This window comes from Xenopus laevis, chromosome 4S (assembly GCF_017654675.1).
Source record: "Xenopus laevis strain J_2021 chromosome 4S, Xenopus_laevis_v10.1, whole genome shotgun sequence".
Classification (NCBI taxonomy): Eukaryota; Metazoa; Chordata; class Amphibia; order Anura; family Pipidae; genus Xenopus; species Xenopus laevis.
Window position 1 is genome coordinate 98,389,339 of NC_054378.1, and position 24,870 is coordinate 98,414,208.

Genomic DNA, 24,870 nt, shown 5'->3' on the forward strand with positions numbered 1-24,870 from the left:
AAGAAAGGATCCAAAGAGAAAACATACAGGAGCGGGCAATCAACTTTCAGTATGATATCGAGAGTGATAATCTGAGATATCTGCAATTGGTTTCTGAGTTATTTAGCTTTTTATTCAGCAGCTCTCCAGTTTGGAGTCCAAATGTCCCTAGCAACCATGCATTGATTTGAATTAGAGACCAGAATATGAATAGGAGAGGCCTGAATACAAAGACAAGCAATAACAATACATTTGTAGCCTTACAGAGCATTTGCTTTTTAGATGGGGTCAGTGACCCCAATTTGAAAGCTATAAAGAGTCCAAAGAAGAAGGCAAATAAAGCAAAAACGATAAAAAAGAAAAAATGAAGATCATTTGAATAGTTGCTTAGAATAAGCCATTTCATTACATACTAAAAGTTAATGTCAAGGTGAACCACCCCTTTAAACCAAGAGGTTTCATGATGGGGAGCTTTATTCTGGGACCTCCAATGGTTCTGTATAACATTACATGAGCTCGACCATGTTAAATACATTGTCTCCTCTTAGAAATGAACACATGTCTGATAATAAAAACATGATATCTCTGCTGCAAATGTTTCATGAATGACATGTTGGTGAGATACGCCTTCATCTTTAAGCCAGGCTTAACTTAAAATGCCAGAGGTCAGCAGATTTCCAATTCTGCATTATCTACAGTAATCCTGCCCTCGGCTCTTTGCCTTCTACATTGTCAACTCAGGCGCTAATTTACTAACACTGGGCCCATTTGCACACAGGTAGTAACCCATAGTAACCAATTAGTAATTAGCTATATTCAGCCGGCTGCAGAGAGAATCATGTAAGCAATAACTTGATTGGTTGCCATGGGTTACAGTAACATGCCCACTGTTAGTAAATGAATCACAGTGAGTCACCGAGTGGGTCCATAAAGATTCACTTTCCAGTTCTGCCTACATAAGAGATTTATTTCAAGTGCATATACCCACACTCAGTATAACAAAGCCTAGGCTGGCAATAGTAACATATAATTGTACAACTGGCCAAATTCTAAAATGAAAGAAATCTGAACATTTAAGGGTACTGATCCATTGCCATTAGGAATATTTCCATAGAAGACACTAGTTCAGGGATGCAGCCCTTTAGAAATTGACTACAACTTGCAGAATTCTGCCGACAGTTGAAGGTAAATTGTGCTGCACTGATAAGTCAAACGGCAACTGAGTATCACATAGGCTTAACTCCGAGTAAGAGGGATATTCATGGGCACAGGGAGTCATGGGGGCAAATTCACTAAGCGCCGAAGCGCCTAACGCTAGCGTCAATTCGCTAGCGTTGGGCATTTTCGTTACTTCGCAAATTCACTAACGAATGCTGGTGTAAATTCGCTAGTGTTACTTTGCACCCTTACGCCTGGCGAATTTTCGCTACGGACGTAACTACGCAAATTCACTAACGCGCGCAGTGTACTGAACGCTACCTTTTACGCTAGACTTCCTTGGCCACCTCAGACCAGACGAAGCGCAATAGAGTAGATAGGGATTGCTTCAAAAAAAGTTCAAATTTTTTCTAAGTCCCAAAAAACGCTGGCGTTTTTTCTATATTATGGGTGATAGGCTGAAAAAGATCGAAAAAATTTTTGGGGCTCCCCTCCTTCCCCCCTACATTTCCTAACCCATGGCAACTTAACTATACAGTGGGCACATGTGTAGGGCAAAATAAAAATTTTATTTGATGTTTTGAAGGTTTCCCAGGCATTTGCAGTGATTCTACGTATTCCTCCAATGAAATTTGAATTTGGCACCGTATGCAAATTAACCATCGCTAGCGTAACTTCGCTTAGCGAATCAACGCTAGTGCAACTTCGCAACCTTACGCTACCCCTGTGCGCAACTTCGAATTTTAGTGAATTCGCGGAGCACTTGTGAAACTACGCCTGGCGAAGTGTGGTGAAGTGCGGCGAAGTTACGCCTGGCGCAACTACGAATCTTAGTGAATTTGCCCCATGGAGTCAACCGCAGAAGGGAGGCCATGGGATCAGATGCAGTAAAAGAGCCCACAATGGGTGACATGGAGATGGATGGAAGGACTTTGGTAGCAATGGAGGGATACAGAAGGGGAGAAAAAGATGCACGGGAGCCTATGTAGGGTAAGAAACTAACAGGGTGATGCTCAGGACACAGAATGATAAACAGACACAGATGGGAATTGCTGAAATGACTGCTTATGCTCAACGACTGATTGGAAAGACTTTAATTCTGCTGCCTTTTTTCACTTTGAAACATGTGTCTACACCAACCAGGCACAGGATCAGGGACACACAGACTGGTACAAACACAATCAGACAATCAGATATAAAAAGTCCGAAAACACAGAAAACCACACAAACAGATACAGGTATGGACAAACAAAAAAAAAATCTGTAGTTGGCTAACATTACAGGGCCACCATAAATACAGCTAGAACCAAAGAGTCGCAAACTGTAATTATTAGTGGAAATCCATGTAGTATATGCATTAAAGAAAAAAAATCATATGCTGCAGCACTCTTCTGTATATTGACGGAAAAACTTTTTTGAATAGTTGGAGTTAGAAGAAGTAACTTTTGATCCACTTTACCCTAGGATAGGGATGTAGCGAACTGCCGATTTGGTGTTCGCGAACGCCGTTCGCGAACACCGGCAAAAAATGCGAACGTTCGCGAACAGTTCGCGAACTTCGAACACCCGCTAAAATCGTTTGATCGAACGATCGAAGGATTTTAATCGTTCGATCGAAGGATTTTCATTCGAATCGAACGATCGAAGCCATTCGATCGAATGCTTTTCATTGGATCGAATGCTTACAATCGTTCGAACGAATGGAAATCGTTCGATTTTTGCGCGGTCGAAGGAATTCGAATGGTCGAATGGTCGAACGATCGAACGTGAACTCAAACTGCGAACGTTCCCAAACGTTCGCGAACATTCGGCGGACACGAACGGTCGAAGTTCACGCGAACTAGTTCGCGGGCGAACAGTTCGCTACATCCCTACCCCAGGAGGCAAAACTTTCTACATCCTACTGTTTATTACAGCTCTATGCTGCAACTGATGGTTGAAATTGAAGCATTCTCCAATGCAGACTCTATATTTTAAATAAAAAATATAAATTAAATACTGTAAAAACATAAATATATATCTTTCTTAAAAAAGGTTTAATGCTATCCCTTTAATGACTTGGAAATGATACTCTTTGCTTTAAAAGTAAATGTTTTCCTCTGATATCAGTATGTCCTGTGGGAAGCCCAGAAGTTAAAGAATTCTTATGAATTTTCCAGCTTCAAATGGGGGGGGGGGGAGGGGTCACTGTTCCCTATCTAGAAAACAAATACTCTGTAAGGCTACAAATGTATGATTATTGCTGTTTTTGATTACTCATCTTTCTATTCAGGCCTCTCCTATTCATATCCCAGTCTCTTATTCAAATCAATGCATGGTCGCTAGGGTAGTTTGGACCCTAGTAACAAAATTGCAAATTTGGGCGCTGCTAAATAAAAGGCAAAATAGCTCGAAAAACACAAATAATAAAAAATGATAACTAACTGCAAATTGTTTTAGAATATCACTCATTATTAAAAGTTAACTCAAAGGTTCCATCCAGGAACTCTGACCAAAAGAATGTAACTTGGTGCATCTCCGGTGCCAGAGCTCATGCCATTATTTAGTACATATAAGAATCAGCTGCTTGCTTTTGCATGGAAAAAACATTCCTAAAATGTCTCTGTAGTTTCTGAATTCTTCTACACATTCCTCAGATTTGTCTGAACCCCCCTTAGAATGGAGAGAGGGGAAATCTCAGATGAGGCTCAGATGAGAGCTATAGGCTTGCCAAGGTTGGACCCATACATGCCAATTGCCACTTCATTTTTACACTGGTCCCAGCACACATGCATATAGAAGGATAAAGTGTGTCCTTTTGTGTATTTTACCTTCTCTGACTCTCTGTAGTTTTTCACTAAAATTTATGAATTCGTCCGATTTGCTTCCAAGGGGCCAACTGTTTAACTGGATGCGCTGGCATTTTTTCTCTGATCTGTCCCTACAGATCTACTCATTAAACCCTGATGAAGCACTTGACCTCCCAGCAATCATTTGGTGCATGTGTAATGTTTCCCGTAACAGCAGTGAATTGACCGTATGCTCCTATGAGTCAGCCATTTACCTTGCAAAATGCCACTATCCTATATATATAACAGATCATTCACGTATATAAAACGCAGGAGCGCAGTTCAAGCTAAATACATACTATAATTCAGTGTAACAAATTGATCTGAAATATAATAGCTTGATTATACAATGAGACACTGCTATATGCTGTTTTGGTATCATGGACATATAGGAACAGAACCATGGAAAGCAACCACAAACTTGTATCAACGTCATTAGGTCTATCTGCTTTTAGGGGTAATATTTGCCCAGTAGTCGGTGTCAATATAGGTTCATTCAAATATCAAGTTGCCTTTATACCTACATATGTAGCATGTGAGAATACAAACATAGTTTATGAATATAATAAACAGTGGGGGGTATGCAGTAGTAGTAACTCGTGCAAAGTTTTCACTACTCCAGTAATGTATAGCAACCGTCTACTGTTATTCATAAACCACAGATTGGTTGCTATGGGATACTGGACAGGCTCAAACTTTACTCTTTTTAATACATATCCCCTGTAGCTGCCCACATCATGTGAGATCAAGGTTAGTACTATTCCATGCATTGCGTCTGGCACACACCAAGAGCTTCAGGCTTGTGTCTGACCGCTGGGAACCTTTGGATCTTCTCTAAAGCATTGATATCCAGCGGACTTGGCCCATACAGACTCGGCTAGGAGAAATGCAGAATTACACTGTGCCAGACAGATGATGCCCAAGACTGCAATATTCAGGGCAAGCCAAAGAACATGAGATTACAAAAGGGATGGAAGGGCAATACACGAGGGGATTAGGCACAGAATGGAACATCCAGCAACATCGGGATGAATTTGTAAAAATGCAGCAGTATAAATGGGATGAGCCTGCTGTAATCAGCAGTATACTTAACTCGTGCCCTACTGCTGCGCTCTAAAGGTTCTTCTTTCAGATAGACTTCTGCACTACACACTCCAAGCACAGGGGCCACGGGGAAGCATTTTTGCCATCATCATTTAATATAGCGTCAGCAAGTTACACAGTCCTCTACATCAGGCATGTCCAAAGTCAGGCCTTGGGGCCAATTGCAGCCCCTTTTCAAATTTACACCGGCCCTCAGCCTCCATCATGAAATGAATAATAATGCGGCCCCCCAGCACAGTGCAATCAGGCATCACGCAGCAGTAATATTTGGGCACATTAGTAAAATGATCTGCCACTTGGTCTATACTGCTGCCTGTGTGCTGAAGGTGTTAGTGATAGACACGTACTGGCACATAGTGACGCACCGCTCTCTTTTTTAGGGCTGAAGGTGCAATAGACGTACTGACGTGCCAGTATAGTGAACTAAAGACGTACGCGAGGGTGGTGCGTCACTACGTGTCGTTACGTGTCTATTACTAACACCTTCAGCACACAGGCAGTAATATAGACCAAGTGGCAGATCATTTCACCAATGTGCCCAAATATTACTGCCATGGCTACACAATTTCTTTTTTAAATGAGGCCGCTGAGAACAGACACCACTTCTCCACTTCCTAAACGCCGTGTAGGCGTCCATCTCCAGGAGTGAATGATCCTGATCACAAGCTAGCTACCTCGGAATGGATGTCAGGCTGAATTGTTGGCCCCCACACATTTTTACCTCACCAAATCTGGCCCTCATTGCAAAAAGTTAGGACACCCCTGATCTACATTAATTTATATCTTAACTTTCCTGAGACCTCCTTCATGACACATTACCATGACCCCCTGTCACAGCACTTTTAAAGGCAGAAGGTGCTAGTTGAAGCCGGCCCCCCAAGTCCACCTGCCCCCCCCCCACTTTCACAGGGACACGTAGTCACGCCACTGGTTTTAGCTAGTTTTAGGAATATATTTAACATTAGCCTTCCTTTTTAAAATTAAATTACAGAAATTGCAAGATACACCCACTGCAGAAAAATGGCACTATGCATCCAAAGACAGAGTATTAGGCTGAGAGAATGATGTGCTCTCCTAATCCCACTCCAAGCAGCAGTTTAATAACTTAATTTGTTATAGGCTGGAAATGGGGAATCACTTCATTCCTTTGCTTTCTTTGCCAGCCATAATTTTAGATTACTGCCCGTGATAAAGTAAATGTGTTGGTCCAGGGCTCTAACTTCACTACCACCTCTGGCCTACAGAACCTTAAATGCCCTCAAATGGATATTACTCCTCTGAGTATCTAATGGATTAACTCACTTGTGATTAAGAGAAGGCGTTTAAAGGAGAACTAAACCCTAAAAATGATTATGGCTAAAAATGCCATATTTTATATACTGAACTTATTGCACCAGCTGAACATTTCAGCTTGTCAATAGCAGCAATGATCCAAGACATCAAACTTGTGACGGGGGGTCACCATCTTGGAAAGTGTCTGTGACACTCACATGCTCAGTGGGCTCTGAGCAGCTGTTGAGAAGCTAAGCTTAGGGGTTGTCACATATTATCAAGCTTAAAATGAGGTTGGCCTGTAATATAAATGATGCTACAGGGCTTATTATTAAATTCTGGTGCTAATTGCACTGGTTTCTGTGCTGCTATTTATTAATTATTTGTATTAATTACTAATCAGCCTTATACTGTGACATTGTTATTCGATGTGTACTGTATATTGTGAGTGGGTCCCTAAGCTCAGTAAGTGGCAGCAGCACAGAGCATGTGCAGTGAATAGGGAAAAAAAGATAGGGAGCTACTGGGGCATCTTTGGAGACACAGATCTTTACTGTTAAAGGGTTGTAGTTGCCTTTGGCTGGTACAGAAGCCCAAAACATAATGTGGAACATTTCTACCTACTTCTTTAATTAAACTTTAGTTCTCCTTTAAATAGGTAGTCACTCTGTATGATTTACCCGTTCAGCCTGCATCCCTGCAGTTTGCTGTTGAACTACATAACCCACAAAAGGCTTTCATGTTAGTCTGGCGATTTTATTTCTACAACAGCTGGGGGTGATATCTAAGTTAGTCATGGATTTTTTTTCCTACTACAAGGTCTGCAGGTGCACTTGAACTGCCATCCCTCTCCCCAGCACCACTGTACACAACCTTGATTTTTAAAGGGGATCATTCCAGTATGAAGAGACTTCAGTCGCACTATACGGCTACTAGTTGCAGTCAGCTGCTGTTTCCCCACACATTGACTAGAACAACCCCAAAAGAAAGTGAGCAAGTGCAGAAGACACGAGAGAGAGAGAGAGAGAGAGAGAGAGAGAGAGAGAGAGGTGAGAAAAAGTGAGAGTGAAAGAAAAAGAGAGAGAGAAAGAAAGTGAGAGTTAAAGAAAAAGAGAGAGAGAGAGAAAGTGAGAGTAAAAGAGAGAGAGAGAGAGAGAGAGGTCACTCACATGCCCAGGTCGCTGTAGATGTTGAAGAATTCCATGTGGTTGCACGCCTGTATCCAGCCCACCACCCAGGTCTCGCAGCGAGGTAAGGGGGGCATGAGCACCCGCGCCGAGGCTTTGAAGTAAGGAGTCTTGTACCTTAAGACAATGGGCGAGTTCTCCTCGATGGAGGTCGGGCACTGGTCGATGGTGGCGCACACGTCGTACACGGTGATGTTCTCCCTCCGGACGCGAGACTTGCAGGTGAGACTCTGCAGGCAGCCCATGGTCGGTGCTGGACTCGGGGGCAGGAGGGCACAGGCATCAATGAGAGGGGTGAGGGCAAGTGCGAGGGTGAAAGAGGTTCCTCTGGGACACACGGACTGACAGACCCGGGGAAGGGGGGAGCAGCATGTGCAGGAGAAGTGAGTGAGTGTGAGTGAGTGAGAGTGAGTGCAGCGGTGTAGTATGTGTGTTTTGTCTAATGTGCCGCTGCCTCTTCTTCACTTGCTGCAGCCAGATGGTAATATTATACCGCTAGTCAGTGATGGAGCGATACCCCCCTCCCAGTTCCCCCTCCTGCTTCTCTTCATCTCCCTACCATTCTGTTTGTCTGTGCCGCCGCCGCCACCTGCCACCGAATCCTGCCGCCCTGTAACCTCCCTGCTGCCCCCACCCAGCCTCTCCTCCCGTGCCCTCCTGCTGCTGCTGGTGCTGGGGCTGCTGATACTACTACTGCTACTACTGGGGCTGCCAGGGCTTGTCATGTCCCAGGTGGCCGGGGGCTGATGTCCTTGTCGGATGGGGAATTTTCTCCTGCTCTTGATTTCAGCCGCTCTGTCTCTCATTCAGCACAATGAGGAGGAGGGGGAGGGCTGATCCTCCCACCCACGGAGCTGTCATACCGCCAGGGACGGGTTCGGGGAGAGCCCTAGTCTAGTACAGGCAGCCGATCCGAAGGCGCCGCATGATGTTCAGCAGCAACAGCCAATAGCGACCTAATGCTCCGGGGATCGCTCTGTCAGGGGTGACAGGGTCTCTACATCCTCCATACTCTCCCTTCTTTGTTATTTATATTCTCCATCATCACCTCCATCCCGATGTCTATATTCATTCCTGTACTTTATGTCACCCCGTAAATAATCGCGTATCACCCGTACACTAGATTTGTCCCTTCCCGGCCACGCTAAGATTAGGTTTAAATCCCCTGATACCCCCACACACGCGCGCACTGACACTCACGTGCACTCTCACAGTCTCACACACACACACACAGCAGTATTGATACCTGATGTCTAATCAACAATACAACCCGAGCTTTGCATTTCACATAAAGAACCCAGTGCTGCAGGCAGGCATGATTTGATACACCCATTTAGGAAAGAAGGGCTCCACATAGCTATTAAAACCTGGAACATACCCCTTCTTACCCCCACTCATACCAACACTCATAGCCACAATCATAACCCTACTCATACAGCCTTCATACCCACACTCATCCCCACAATCCTACCTCCCTCATATCCACACTCATATCCCTACTCATACCCCACTCACATCCTCCACACTCATACAACCCTCAGCATCATACCAATACTCATACCCCCACTCATACCGCCATCATACCCACCCTCACTCACACTCATACCGGCACTCATATCAACAATCATACCCCCACCTATACTGCCCTCATACCAACACTCATACCAACACTCATACCACCCTCATACCCAATCTCATCCCCACAATCATACCCCCTTATATCCACACACATATCCAAAATAACAACACCTATATCCAACCACTGTAGAAGTTTTAATAGATTTGATGTTACCTGACTGCCTTGTTGTTTAGAAACAAATGGTTACAGAAATATAAATTTCCTGTCTTGGTTACATGATCCATTTTACACTTCTACTATGTATATAATGATGTGACTTGCCATAGCCCTGTACTTACAGTTGAAAAAGTGCTCCATTCTGCTCCTTACATTTGTTTGGAAGCAGTACAAAATGCAGTTACATTGCATCTGTTGCATTTTAAACTGCCAGTGGCAGTCAGGTCTGTCTATTTGCGGCAAGGGCAATAATGCTTATTATATGTGTGGAAACCCATTATTAGTATTTTACTCTACTACAAATCCCAACAACCATCAGCAATCAGGTGTGGTCATTCAGCTTGAGAACACAATATGTACAACCTTGATATAATTAAAATGCCATATATGGCTGATTTCTACTGGATGAGCGAATAGAAGAGGGTTATTGGGTTGATATATATATATATATAATGTGGGAGCTTGGGGATATATCACATTAAATTAAAAAACAGAAAACTAGTTTGATGGAAGTTAGCTTCTGCGTTTTGTTTGCTATGGGTATACATGCACCCACAACCACTGGCTGGAGGAAAGCAGAACAGGAAGGAAATTCCTTGTAAAAGTAAAAAATGAAAAAAAAAACAGCTGAATAATTGCTTGGTGTTTGTCTGTCCATAACATATTAACATTTATTTTAAATGTTGACTTACCCTTTCATTGTTGAGCATTGTGAAAGCATGCTAGATAGGAATGCTATCATCTAGATGTGACATATGCACAGAGATGGAGACGGCACATGGGTATGTGAATGACACTGGATTGTATTGTAATAATGGCAATATAATACTGTGCCTTTGCCTATTTGTGTGCTGACTTGATCTCTCCTTGGTTCATTGGAGTGATCTCGGACAATAGCCCTTCAAGATCCAAATATTATTTATTTATATTAACAAAGTAAAAATGGACTTTAAATAACAGAGAGCAGAGATAAAACTGACACTGTATCAAGAGAATGTTCTAGTGCTTGATGGACCCTTTATTTACAGGCTGCGTTATGCTGGGGGAGCTGAAATTCAGGCTCATTATGTTGACAAACTGTTTCTCCAGGACGCAGTGTTTAGTAAATGGTGCAAACATGAAATGCCTTTATGCGCCAAGTAGGGGAGGAATCTAATGGACATCAGCATTTCTGTAGGTCAGGATGGAATTCACTGAGTGTCTTTAGACATGTTAAAAATAGCCATGGAATGTGCTCAACTACATCTGATACCTTAACTATGTGAGTGCCAGGCAGCCCCTGTATCAAACATAAACAGCATTTCACGACTGAAACCTGGTGAGTTATAGCAAGATCCCTCACACCTAAATACCACAGAAATATATAACACATATTTCTAACCTATTATCATTCCACAAATTTGAAAAGGGCTTGCACAGGCTACCCATTGCTCTTCATCAGGCCCGAATCAGTGGAAAGGCCACCAAGGCCCTGGCCTAAGGCGGCAATATTTTAGGGGGGTGGTATGCTGCCCAACCACACCCTCATTGTATCAAGAACACTGGGTAAGTGCCGCAGATACAATCATTTCTTAAATTCCCAGTACTCCAATTCCCATTGCTCCGGTCCCGATGATGGAAATTTGCACGAATTAAGGGGAGGGGACAGGGGAGACGGATGGCAGTGGGCCTAGGGGCACCCACTATGTAAATCCAGCCCTGCTTTTTTTTATTGGGTACCAGTCATGATGAATGCAGGGTTGCAGCAGTAAAAATGTGGCACCTGTATCAGAGAATTAGGCAAGGCTAATTTCATGGAGTCGTTTTGATGTGTTCACCATTATAGCTATAGCTGCAGTGCAGAAAGGTATGTATTTTTCGAGTAACTTTCACCCTATAAGCACTGATGAAAACCAAAAAAAGATGTGTGATGTGATTTAGGAAAATAGGGAGTATGTAACTAACAGCAAAGATGCCAGTATCTGTGTAGCTGTTCCTAATCATTGTTAAATCCTATATATATTTGTTTTGTGGTCATAAAATACAGAGATTCTGTGTTTAAAAGTGTCTTGGTCTATTAGAACTTGGAAAATATATCATTAAGTAGGAAGTATAACTTCTTGTTTAACACGAGTACAATGAAAATGATTTTTTCAAGATAGACAGGGAAAATAAAGCTACTCCATATTTGTTCCTTGCAAGGTAGATAAATTCGATTTCCAGTGTACATCCCCCTTCATTCTCCCTTTTGTTGGGACAGTTTTGTTAGCAGGAATTCGTTATTCAGTGAGATTATATGTGACTGGTAATCAAATTATCTACTTCTCAAGGACCAAACACGGAGCAGCTTCACTTCCCCCGTTTATCTTAAAAAAGAACAAAAACTTTTTTTTGGTGATTAAAACAATAAGCAAAAAGTATGTTCAGCACAAGCCCTATTCATTGCACTCATGTTAAACAAGCCATTTCCATGGTATATTGGCTAGAGGCCTCTAGTGTTTTGCAGTTCAAGGATGTCTGACTGATTGCTCTGATGGGCTCATACACTGACATTTTCTAGATTAATACATTGAATAGTGAACCTTGTATGTTTATACTTGATATCTAGCTCTATTTTAGTCTGCGAGTTAACCTATTTCTTGGAGAGGCAGCTTTAATTAAATGAAAAGCTACAGTAGTGTTATTTATTCCCTTATATCCATGTATGTGGTGGGGAAAAGCTCAGTGTTCACTTTGTTTTTGTTCCAGTAGCTGTGACTGAGATTCGGAAAAAACAGAAAGAGCCCTTGGAGCATGTACCAAACAGCAAAGGTGTCTTGGCATTATGAATTCCCTTTAATGTGTATATTTATATATGTACAACATGTACTGTATTGATGCATGCATGTGTGTGTGTATGTATATATCTGTGAATGTTATTGCAGAGGTGCAGGCCAGCAAGTTTTTCTGGGGGAATTCACAGAAAGGTTGAACTTGACAGGCGGTTCTCCCTTTAAGCCAAATTAACTATTTAACTTGTTTATTATTTGAGGCTATATTTAAATATCTCCTAAAAATGTCAGGTCCATGTTTCTAATCAGTTCTTTATACTAGAGTCATTGGTCGCAACTTCTACAGTTCAAGTCAAGCTTCCAACAGAAGGAGCATGCAGAACAGGCATGGATTTGCAAGGTTTCTGACCCCTGGTCTGTTATTGTATTTCCAAGTGTCTACTGCCGCCCAGCCCTTGGGCCTTTTTATGAATTCTGGATACTTGATGTGTCTGAACTTGGATGTTTTTTCTGCCTGCTTTACATCTTCTGCTGAGGTCTGTGGTTTTTCTTTTTTTCTTTTAGATTAAATCTATTGTTAAAAACACAGTTTGTCTACCTTTAGTATGCCTGTGACTTGGCTTGTGGAAATATCCCTACTAGACTATAGCATACATGAAAGAAAGTACAATTACAACCAAACATTATGTTGGCATTTCCTCCAGCTTTATTGTAGAACATACTGTTTTTGGATAAGAAATCAAATTCAGCCATGATTAGCATATAACTATAGTGGCATAACAGCTCAGAGTGATTCTAAACAAGACACTAGACCTACTTATAATTGCCCAATGATATTATAATTGTACAATAATATTGGTCCAATCATTGGAGCCTGAAAGAAGGGCATTCTTTAAAAGCTGTTTTTTCCATTCATAATCTTCATAAAGGAGCTTTCACGAATGAAGAGTGCTGAGGGGTCCTCCAATTTATATTACCTATTTTTAGCAGCTCTGAAGTCTTAGTGCAGCTGATTCATTTTGTTGTAGAGGGAATTGCAGAGTGAATCCTTGTGCCTGGTACAAGGCTGGTCTGTAAATATTGACAGACATGATATTCTGGGAGGCATGCCTTAGGAGGCTGTTCATTTCACAGTGGTCTGTCAATGGTCTGCCAAATGGCAAAGGCAAGATGCTGACGATGAATTGATATAGGATTGAGCTGCAAAGACCACATTTCCAGGCTGTTTTACCTTGTGTGTGTAAAAGAGAAGCCTTTCAAGTTCTGTTTTGTCCTAGAAAGGACTCTTTTGATATAGTTCACTGCTTCTGTAGCCAAAGGAGAGATGCTGGGAAAGCCTAAACCACACATCTGACAATCAAGGAAACCACAGGGAAGAAAATATGATGTCATATTGACTTTACATGCAATTTACTAAAAGGAAGAAACCATCCGCCATATGAAATAACATGCTATAAATTTGCTGAGGCTGAGATATTAAAGATGTACAGAGCTGAATTTCCTATCAATGCAATAAAATAAAACAATTATTCTATTATATCAATATGGCCTTCATCATGCTGTGATGAATATTGAAATTCTTCTGGTGCGTGCGACAGAGCACAAGCATACATAACACAGGATGGGATGTAACAATAACATCAAAACTTCTGTTTTATTACTGAAAATAAATGCTTTATATTGAAACTATAAAAAAAAAGGTGACATATGATACAGCTCAATATGAGACAACAAAAACAGTATAAAATTACAATGTAGGGGGTATAGCATAAACACTTCCATAACAATCTGTCAATTGTAGAGAGAGATCAAAAAGGTTTATCAAGAACATGTGAGAATTAGAAAAGAGAACTGTGTTATGAAATAACCACAGTTGCTACGGAGATAACTTAGCTATTCTTGCTTTCACTTGTAGGACTTCTTGGGGCCGATTCACTAAGGGTCGAATATCGAGGGTTAATTAACCCTCGATATTCATCTGGGAATTAAAATCCTTCGACTTCGAATATCGAAGTCGAAGGATTTAGCGCAGATAGTACGATCGAACTATCGAAGGATTATTCCTTCGATCGAACAATAAAATCCTAAATTTCGAACGATTCGAAGGATTTTAATCCACCGATCAAAGGAATATCCTTCGATCCAAAAAACTTAGGAAAGCCTATGGGGACCTTCCCCATAGGCTAACATTGAGTTCGGTAGGTTTTAGACGGCGAACTAGGGGTTTGAAGTTTTTTTAAAGAGACAGTACTTCGATTATCGAATGGTCGAATAGTCGAACGATTTTTAGTTTGAATCCTTCGATTCGAAGTCGTAGTCGAAGTAGCCTATTCGAAGGTCGAAGTAGCCCAAAAAACACTTCGAAATTCGAAGTTTTTTTACTTTGAATCCTTCATCCGAAGTTAGTGAATCGGCCCCCTTGTGTTGTGCCTTTATTTATTTTTTTTTTTATAAGTTTCACTAGACTATATATATATATACATGAATGTATGCATAGATACATTTTCTCAAATTGTGAAGATGGCCTGTAAATCTCAGGATCCACAGGTGGACTTCTTGGTCCTCGAGTATGGAAATTGGGGTTGTTACATACTGGTCTTCAGACTTTTTTTTGTTCAAGTTCTCCTTTGAGCTCCAACATTTGGTGAAGGCTCCATTGGTTCATAATCTGGTTGCAGAATATGAACTCTGAGGAACTCTGTGTTTCAGCAATTCAGCCATGTTTTAAAGAATATCTAGGGTGACAAATAATTATTCACCCAAAAAACGTACCCAATTAACCTTCAAGTTGGGCTCCAGGAGTATTTATTACTTTTTAATTACAAAAAGCCATTCTTTCTTACGTCTCACCCTAACTGGGCTACAGTTTGGCCCCCCTAATCATAGCTCTAGGCTTGGTCCAGTCTCAAAGATTAGAAACCACTGCTAGTCTGTAACCAAAATTGTCAAAAGACTGCATTCCAAATCTCCCAGTTAGGACTTTTTATGTGTAAAAATGTATCTATAATAAATATCTTTGCAGACACCTGTAACACTTTTTTCAGGTTGGGCTTTCTGACTCCAAAAATCCTTTTTCAAGATTTATTATTGAACAAAACAATTCCTAATCCGAAAATACTCCAGCTAAAACCTGTAGAAATCATGTCAATGGCAGATGTCCCTTAAATAACTGGAAGATCTTTATTTGATTTGTTTTGGGTCTTTCTTAGAGGTTTTCAGGTGTTTTTGACTCTGCCTTTTGAAAAAGTCATAGTTACTGTGTGACAAATCAAAAAAGTTGAGTTTTTTGCAACTTTTCCAATTTGCACTTTTTGAGTTCGAATTTTTCAATAAATTTCATGACATTCGTGGGTTTTAGAAAAAGTGAGTTTAGTTGTTATTTCAAAAACCACTAAAACTGTTAAAATGAGACTGTTGCTAAATAGGCCTCCACCTGTAGTTTTGGTAAGGAAGTTTCAGATGGGTGTGGCTTGGGCGTTGACTACTGTATTTGTCTGAGGACTTGTTAAGGAACAGTAACACCAAAAGTGTTGAAAAGAAATGACAATATAGTGTACTGTTGGTCTGCACTGGTAAAACAGGTGTATTTGCTACAGAAAAACAACTATAGTTTATATAAACAAGCTGCTGTGTAGCCATTCAAGCACAGGATACACAGTAGATAACAGATAACAGATATGAAAAATCCCATTGTATATGACAGAGCTTATCTGTTATCATCTGTGTATCCTGTGCCCTTTCTCCTTTTTCATCTTTGAATGGCTGCCCCCATGGCTACACAGCATCTTGTTTACATAAACTATAGAAGAGTTTCTGAAGCAAACACACCAGTTTTACCAGTGCAGCACAACCGTACATTATATTTCATTACTTGAAAACACTTTAATTTTTTCGTATTACTGTTCCTTTAAAAAAAAAAAAAAAAAGCTTTAAATGTCTGAATCACCAGATCACCAAACCTTCTCCCTCCAGTAACAAATTATTGTGATATAATCAATGGCACAATTCTGATGCCCTTTTGGCCTGTGTTCAGCCTACATTATGTTCCAAAATTTCAGATAAAATCCATTTAATCTAAATCCAAATTTATTTCTAACCCTAGACATTAGTTTTTTTATGTGGAGTCGTTTCTTTATGATCTATATAAAGGAAAGAAATCGTTATAGTGCAATTGTCTGCAGATGATGCTGGAACAAATCAAATAGTCAAGGTGTGAATCCGATATGCTCATTCCTCATATAGAAATGACTCACAGGTAGATGAAATGTTGCCATTATATATATGTCCTGAATCAAAGGACTGGATTAAGACAGATTGTTTTCATTTCTATTTTAACTTCTGTAGGCAAATCAAAGTTATTTGATAATTGGCTGGTAAAGGATACAAGGGTCAGGAGAGTTAGTCATAAGGGGACTTTATATTAAGTAGGTCCAAACTGTTCTCAGAGGAATAAATGTATATAATTCAGCTCTCCAGCTCTTTTTGAACTGCAACTTGTAGTATCCTACCAACAGCTGAAGGCTGCCAGGGAATGTTTAAACAAACAGAGGAAGTACAAACATTTCTGTTTCATTAGTAAACACTAAGGTAATACCAAAGGGTTTGCAAATGTTTTCTGTTTCTACTGTATGTTCCTTCTCCATTTGCAAAACTGATTCGATTTCAGGCACTCCTTGCCAGCCTTTCTATAGATCTACTTCCTGGGATTAGATTATGTCTATATGAGAATTTCAGAGATTATTTCCATTTCCATATGCATTATAATTGCAATTATTTACACTAATGCCCATCTGAGGTTTGTTTAATTGACTCAGCTGTGAAATAAATTGTTAATGCAACGTCATGAAATAAATAACCACTTCCTTGGGGACCCTAGATGTTGCACAACTGCCAGCGTGCTGTAATGCTTTATTTCATGATGAACGGTATAAGTCAAGTTTCAGCAACATTCTTAGACTCTACTTAGCTGTTATATCAAACAGACATATACATAAGTTTACTGAATTTTGATTCTGTGTTAAAGTCAATGACCGTGCTCCAACCCCAGGCTAAATGTTCCCTTGTAGGTGTAGCTTGGAATAAAAAAAGAATATTAGCTCCTAGGTCAAATGACTTCTCAGTTGCTGTTAATATAATCCTACCAGCATCAATAGCCAGGATTCAGCAGTAACTGAAATACCAAAGGTGCCAGCTACAGTAGTTTTTCTTCATTTCCTTGGACAGGATCTGCATTTTACTATATGTATTTGAAAAGTATAACCATATTTGTATTTACGAATTCACCTTTTATTTTTATTGTCCCCACAGAACCAATCAATCAAGTCAAGAAGCAACAATAGTGTAGATAAACAACTGGTAAAGACTAGGGATGTAGCGAACGTCGGAAACCCCATAGACTTCAATGGGAAGGCGAATTTTAAAAGCTAAAAAAGACATTTCTGGCCAGAAAAATGATTTTAAAGTTGTTTAAAGGGTGCAACGACCTGGACAGTGGCATGCCAGAGGGGGATCAAGGGCAAAAATGTATCTGAAAAATACATTGTTGACACAGCGCTGCGTTTTGTGCTGTAAAGGGCAGAAATCACACTACATTTCTAAACCTGTGTAATAAACTGCTTTAAAACGTCCAGCGTCTACATGTAAAGGTTACAGCCTGTTCACACGCAAAGACGAAACGCGGCGCTTACTGCAACGCAAAAAAACGCAAAGAGCTTTAATGAATGATACCGTCAAGTGAGCAAATAATAGTTGTTAATTACTAGTTGAGCTTGTCACCTCCAGGATGTTCGTCCTGTTGGTGGCAATATTTCTGTAGTGGTGCGCACGTGCACGGTCAGGCAGAGGTAATTCAATGTACAGTGAAGTGAACCAAAAAACACTGATTCTGCAGTGTGGGCCCAGTTTTGGTCTACTTTATTGATCACCTGCGGTGACCATAAAAGATGCGATTTTGCCACTGTTGCAGAACCCTGAAAAATTAGGCATGTGTACTTTCCTGAAAAATTATGTTTTTTTTGTCGCAGCCACTGCAGCACAGAGGCCAGAAAAAATATGCCATATAAATGCTGAAAATATAAAAAAAATTTGTCGCAGCCACTGAAGCACAGAGGCCAGAAAAAATATGCCATATAAATGCTGAAAATATTCATTTTTTTTTGTCGCAGCCACTGCAGCACAGAGGCCAGAAAAAATATGCCATATAAATGCTGAAAATATTCTTTTTTTTTTGTCGCAGCCATTGAAGCACAGAGGCCAGAAAAACTCAGGATTTACCTGGATTCAAATGAAACCAGTAGGGTTTGCACCCTAGTTTGTAACGGTGGTGGAGGGAGGAGGACGCTAAAGGACAGCTGTGTGTGGAGTCATGAGGCGTGCAGAGAAGGACAGCTGCATGGGGAGTCAGAAACTCAGAACAAGTCTTCCGGCGTGCAGTAACCCTCCGAGATCCACCCCTCATTCATTTTAATAAAGGTCAGGTAATCCACACTTTTGTGACCTAGGCGAGTTCTCTTCTCAGTTACAATCCCTCCTGCTGCACTGAAGGTCCTTTCTGAGAGGACACTTGAGGCGGGGCAAGACAAGAGGTTCATGGCAAATTGTGACAGCTCTGGCCACAGATCAAGCCTGCGCACCCAGTAGTCCAGGGGTTCATCGCTCCTCAGAGTGTCGATATCTGCAGTTAATGCCAGGTAGTCCGCTACCTGCCGGTCGAGGCGTTCTTTGAGGGTGGATCCAGAAGGGTTCTGGCGCTGCCTTGGACTGAAAAACATTTGCATGTCTGACGTTACAGAGTGGCCAAAGTGCTTTGTCCTTGCAGGTGCGCTCGTGGCAGGATTACTGGCACCTCTGCCCCTGGAATGTTGATGAGTTCCTGAAGTGACATCACCCTTAAAAGCATTGTACAACATGTTTTGCAGGCTGGTTTGTAAATGCAGCATCCTTTCGGACTTGTGGTACGTTGGTAACATTTCTGCCACTTTATGCTTGTACCGAGGGTCTAGTAGCGTTGCGACCCAGTACAGGTCCTTCTCCTTAAGCCTCTTGATACGGGGGTCCTTCAACAGGCATGACAGCATGAAAGACCCCATTCTCACAAGGTTGGATGCAGAGGTATCCATCTCCGCTTCCTCGTTATCAAGGACTGCATCATCCACGGTCTCCTCCCCCCAGCCACGTACAAGACCAGGGGTCCCCAAAAGGTCACCACCAGCCCCCTGGGAAGCCTGCTCCTGTTGGTCCTCCTCCTCCACAAAGCCACCTTCCTCCTCTGACTCCACTTCTGACTAGGGATGTAGCGAACGTCGGAAAAAAAGTTCGCGAACATATTCGCGAACTTGCGCAAAAATGCGAGCGGTTCGCGAACCCCATAGACTTCAATGGGAAGGCGAACTTTAACATCTAGAAAAGACATTTCTGGCCAGAAAAATGATTTTAAAGTTGTTTAAAGGGTGCAACGACTTGGACAGTGGCATGCCAGAGGGGGATCAAGGGCAAAAATGTATCTGAAAAATCTGTCTGTGTGTGCTTGGAAGAGATAGTGTAGGGGGAGAGCTGTTAGTGATTTCAGGGACAGATGATAGTAAGTTTGCTGGCTAGTAATCTGCTTGATACTGCTCTGTATTGGAGGGACAGAAGTCTGCAGGGATTTGAGGGACATTTTAGCTTAGGTAGCTTTGCTGGCTAGTAATCTACTGTTCTCTTTAAACAACTGCCATACGTTGACCTTGTAGGCATTGTTTGCCCAGTTTTTTTGGACGCAGCCACTGAAGCACAGTTGCCATAAAAAATATGCCATATAAATGCTGAAAATAGTAATTTTTCGCCATACGTTGACCTTGTAGACATTGTTTGCCCAGTTTTTTTGGTTGCAGCCACTGAAGCACAGTTGCCAGAAAAAATATGCCATATAAATGCTGAAAATAGTCATTTTTTGCCATACGTTGACCTTGTAGGCATTGTTTGCCCAGTTTTTTTGGTCGCAGCCACTGAAGCACAGTTGCCAGAAAAAATATGCCATATAAATGCTGAAAATAGTAATTTTTTGCCATATACGTTGAGTCAACGTATGGCAAAAAATGACTATTTTCAGCATTTATATGGCATATTTTTTCTGGCCTCTGTGCTTCAGTGGCTGCGGCCAAAAAAACTGGGCAAACAATGCCTACAAGGTCAACGTCGTTGACCTTGTAGGCATTGTTTGCCCAGTTTTTTTGGCCGCAGCCACTGAAGCACAGAGGCCAGAAAAAATATGCCATATAAATGCTGAAAATAGTCATTTTTTTGGTCGCAGCCACTGAAGCACAGTTGCCAGAAAAATTATGCCATATAAATGCTGAAAATATGCATTTTTTTGGTTGCAGCCACTGAAGCACAGAGGCCAGAAAAATTATGCCATATAAATGCTGAAAATATACATTTTTTTGGTTGCAGCCACTGAAGCACAGAGGCCAGAAAAATTATGCCATATAAATGCAGAAAATATGCATTTTTTTGGTCGCAGCCACTGAAGCACAGTTGCCAGAAAAATTATGCCATATAAATGCTGAAAATATAAATTTTTTTGGTTGCAGCCACTGAAGCACAGAGGCCAGAAAAATTATGCCATATAAATGCTGAAAATATGCATTTTTTTGGTCGCAGCCACTGAAGCACAGTTGCCAGAAAAATTATGCCATATAAATGCTGAAAATATGCATTTTTTTGGTTGCAGCCACTGAAGCACAGAGGCCAGAAAAATTATGCCATATAAATGCAGAAAATATGCATTTTTTTGGACGCAGCCACTGAAGCACAGTTGCCAGAAAAAATATGCCATATAAATGCTGAAAATAGTCATTTTTTGCCATACGTTGACCTTGTAGACATTGTTTGCCCAGTTTTTTTGGTTGCAGCCACTGAAGCACAGAGGCCAGAAAAAATTAAACCAGTAGGGTTTGCACCCTAGTTTGTAACGGTGGCGGAGGGAGGAGGAGGACGCTAAAGGACAGCTGTGTGTGGAGTCATGAGGCTTGAAGAGAAGGACAGCTGCATAGAAGTCAGAACAAGTCTTCCGGCGTGCAGTAACCCTCCGAGATCCACCCCTCATTCATTTTAATAAAGGTCAGGTAATCGACACTTTTGTGACCTAGGCGAGTTCTCTTCTCAGTTACAATCCCTCCTGCTGCACTGAAGGTCCTTTCTGAGAGCACACTTGAGGCTGGGCAAGACAAGAGGTTCATGGCAAATTGTGACAGCTCTGGCCACAGATCAAGCCTGCGCACCCAGTAGTCCAGGGGTTCATCGCTCCTCAGAGTGTCGATATCTGCAGTTAATGCCAGGTAGTCCGCTACCTGCCGGTCGAGGCGTTCTTTGAGGGTGGATCCAGAAGGGTTGTGGCGCTGCCTTGGACAGAAAAACATTTGCATGTCTGACGTTACAGACTGGCCAAAGGGCTTTGTCCTTGCAGGTGTGCTCGTGGCAGGATTACTGGCACCTCTGCCCCTGGAATGTTGATGAGTTCCTGAAGTGACATCACCCTTAAAAGCATTGTACAACATGTTTTGCAGGCTGGTTTGTAAATGCCGCATCTTTTCGGACTTGTGGTATGTTGGTAACATTTCTGACACTTTATGCTTGTACCGAGGGTCTAGTAGCGTTGCGACCCAGTACAGGTCCTTCTCCTTAAGCCTCTTGATACGGGGGTCCTTCAACAGGCATGACAGCATGAAAGACCCCATTCTCACAAGGTTGGATGCAGAGCTATCCATCTCCGCTTCCTCATTATCAAGGACTGCATCATCCACGGTCTCCTCCCCCAGCCACGTACAAGACCAGGGGTCCCCAAAAGGTCACCACTAGCCCCCTGGGAAGCCTGCTCCTGTTGGTCCTCCTCCTCCTCCTCCACAAAGCCACCTTCCTCCTCTGACTCCACTTCTGGCACCTCTCCCTGCGTTGCAGCAGGTGCCTGGGTTCGTTCTGGTGATTCCGACCAGAAATCGTGCGCTTCCAGCTCCTCGTCACGCTGGTCTACAGCCTCATCTGTCACTCGTCGCACGGCACGCTCCAGGAAGAAAGCGAAGGGTATTAGGTCGCTGATGGTGCCTTCGGTGCGACTGACCATATTTGTCACCTCTTCAAAAGGTCGCATGAGCCTGCAGGCATCGCGCATAAGCACCCAGTAACGGGGAAAAAAATCCCCAGCTCTGCAGATCCAGTCCTACCACCCAGTTCAAAAAGGTACTCGTTGACGGCCCTTTGTTGTTGCAGCAGACGTTCCAACATAAGGAGCGTTGAATTCCAGCGAGTCTGGCTGTCAGAAATCAAACGCCTGACTGGCATGTTGTAGCGCTGCTGAATGTCAGCAAGGCGTGCCATGGCTGTGTAGGAACGTCTGAAATGGGCCGACACCTTTCTGGACTGGGTGAGAACGTCCTGGAATCCTGGGTACTTGGAGACAAAACGTTGGACTATTAAATTTAACACATGTGCCATGCAGGGCACATGTGTTAAATTGCCTAGTCTCAACGCTGCCAACAGATTGTTTCCATTGTCACACACCACTTTTCCGATCTGCAGTTGGTGTGGGGTCAGCCACCGATCGGCCTGTGACTGCAGAGATGACAGGAGTACAGATCCGGTATGGTTTTTGCTTTCCAGGCACGTCATCCCCAAGACAGCGTGACAACGGCGTACCTGGCAAGTCGAATAGCCTAGGGGGAGCTGGGGGTGCACAGGTGTGGAGGAGGAGAAGGAGGACCCAGCAGCAGAGTAAGAAGAAGAAGAAGACGAGGTAGAGAGCGATGGAGGAGTAGAGGTGGTGGCAGAACCGCGTGCAATCCGTGGCGGTGACACCAACTCCACTGTTGTTGTTGAGCTACCATTCCCTGCTTCCCAGCCATTACCAAGTTCACCCAGTGGGCAGTGTAGGTGACATACTTGCCCTGACCATGCTTGGAGGACCATGCGTCAGTAGTCATATGGACCTTTGGCCCAACACTAAGTGACAGAGATGCGGTAACTTGGCTCTGCACATGTTGGTACAGGTGTGGTATTCCCTTTTTAGAAAAAAAATTGCGGCTGGGTACCTTCCACTGCGGTGTCCCAATTGCTACAAATTTGCGGAAGGCCTCAGAGTCCACCAGCTGGTATGGTAAAAGCTGGCGGGCTAAGAGTGCAGACAAGCCAGCTGTCAGACGCCGGGCAAGGGGGTGACAGTCAGACATTGGCTTCTTACGCTCAAACATGGCCTTCACAGAAACTTGGCTGGTGGCAGATGACTGGGAATGGGAACAGGTGGTCAAGGTGGAAGGCGGAGTGGAGGGTGGTTCAGACGGGTCAAGGAGAGCAGAGGTAGAGCAGTAAGATGCTGGACCAGAAGGAGTGTGGCTTTTAGTTTGCCTGTTGCCTTTGAGGTGTTGCTCCCAAAGTGCTTTGTGCTTGCCGCTCATGTGCCTTCGCATAGAAGTTGTACCTATGTGGCTGTTGGGCTTACCAAGGCTCAGTTTCTGACTGCACTCATTGCAAATTACAATGCTTTTGTCAGAGGCACACACATTAAAAAAATCCCACACTGCTGACTTTTTGGAAGTGTGTGCGATCTGGCGGTAACAGTAGAAGTTGGCGGCATTGGCGGCAATGGCGGGTGCGTTGGCCGGCTGAACACAGGTGCCGATACATGTTGTTGCCCTACTGATCCCTGCGGGCTGTCCTCCCTGCTTCTTCTAAGTCTTATTCTCCTACTGCCTCTCTGACTCTCCGTCTCTCCATCTGAACTACCCTCCTCTTGCTCTCTTCTACTAGGCACCCACAAAACATCAATCTCCTCATCATCATTCTCCTCAGATGCATCAATTTCTTCTGACACATCACAGAAGGAAGCAGCAGCGGGACCTCCTCCTCATCACTCATTATGTCCATCTCTATCGTGTTCTCTGCCAGAATTAAATCTGGTGTAAGGTCCTCATCTCCTTCATCTTCTTCTGGCAATAATGGTTGCGCATTACTCAGTTCAAGAAACTCATGGGAAAATAACTCCTCTGACCCCAGTGAAGAAGGGGCACCGGTGGTGGAGGAAGTGTTACGTGGGGTGGCCATAGCAGTGGAGGATGAGGAGGATGTTGTGGTAAAGTTAGAAACGGTAGAGGATGGGGTGTGCTGTGTAAGCCAGTCAACTACCTCTTCAGCATTTTGGGAGTTCAGGGTCATTGGCTTTTTAAAACTGGGCAATTTGCTAGGGCCACAGGATTGCATAGCAGCACGGCCCCTAGCACGGCCTCTGCGTGGCGGCCTGCCTTTGCCTGGCATTATTTTTAAAAAAACAACAACAACAACAAAAACTCAGTTGGTTTTTCTGGAAACGATAATACACACAGCTAGATGGCGGGTTGAAGAAAACAGTGTGCAAATAATGCCTACAAGGTCAACGTATACACTACTACAGCGGTGGATACGGATTACGTAAAATATATGAATGCTGCTTGAAAAAAGTAACTCAAGTGGTTTTTTCTAGAGACGATAATATTATCAATATTTAGACAAAATGTGAACAAGCTCACACAGCTAGATGGCGGGTTGAAGAAAACAGTGTGCAAATAATGCCTACAAGGTCAACGTATACACTACTACAGCGGTGGATACGGATTACGTAAAATATATGAATGCTGCTTGAAAAAAAGTAACTCAAGTGGTTTTTCTAGAGACGATAATATTATCAATATTTAGACAAAATGTGAACAAGCTCACACAGCTAGATGGCGGGTTGAAGAAAACAGTGTGCAAATAATGCCTACAAGGTCAACGTATACACTACTACAGCGGTG

At 42.6% G+C, this 24,870-nt stretch overlaps 1 protein-coding gene across 1 annotated transcript in view; it reads right to left on the reverse strand.

Moving 5' to 3' along the window:
- Positions 1–8,744, reverse strand: part of fam78b.S (family with sequence similarity 78 member B S homeolog) — a 54,406-nt gene extending 45,662 nt beyond the window's left edge. The window contains exon 1 of the mRNA XM_018261188.2: positions 7,511–8,744. Coding sequence (XP_018116677.1) covers positions 7,511–7,773 — 263 coding nt within the window. The 5' untranslated portion in view covers positions 7,774–8,744. The remainder of the gene's footprint in view (positions 1–7,510) is intronic.
- Positions 8,745–24,870: the final 16,126 nt, after the last annotated feature.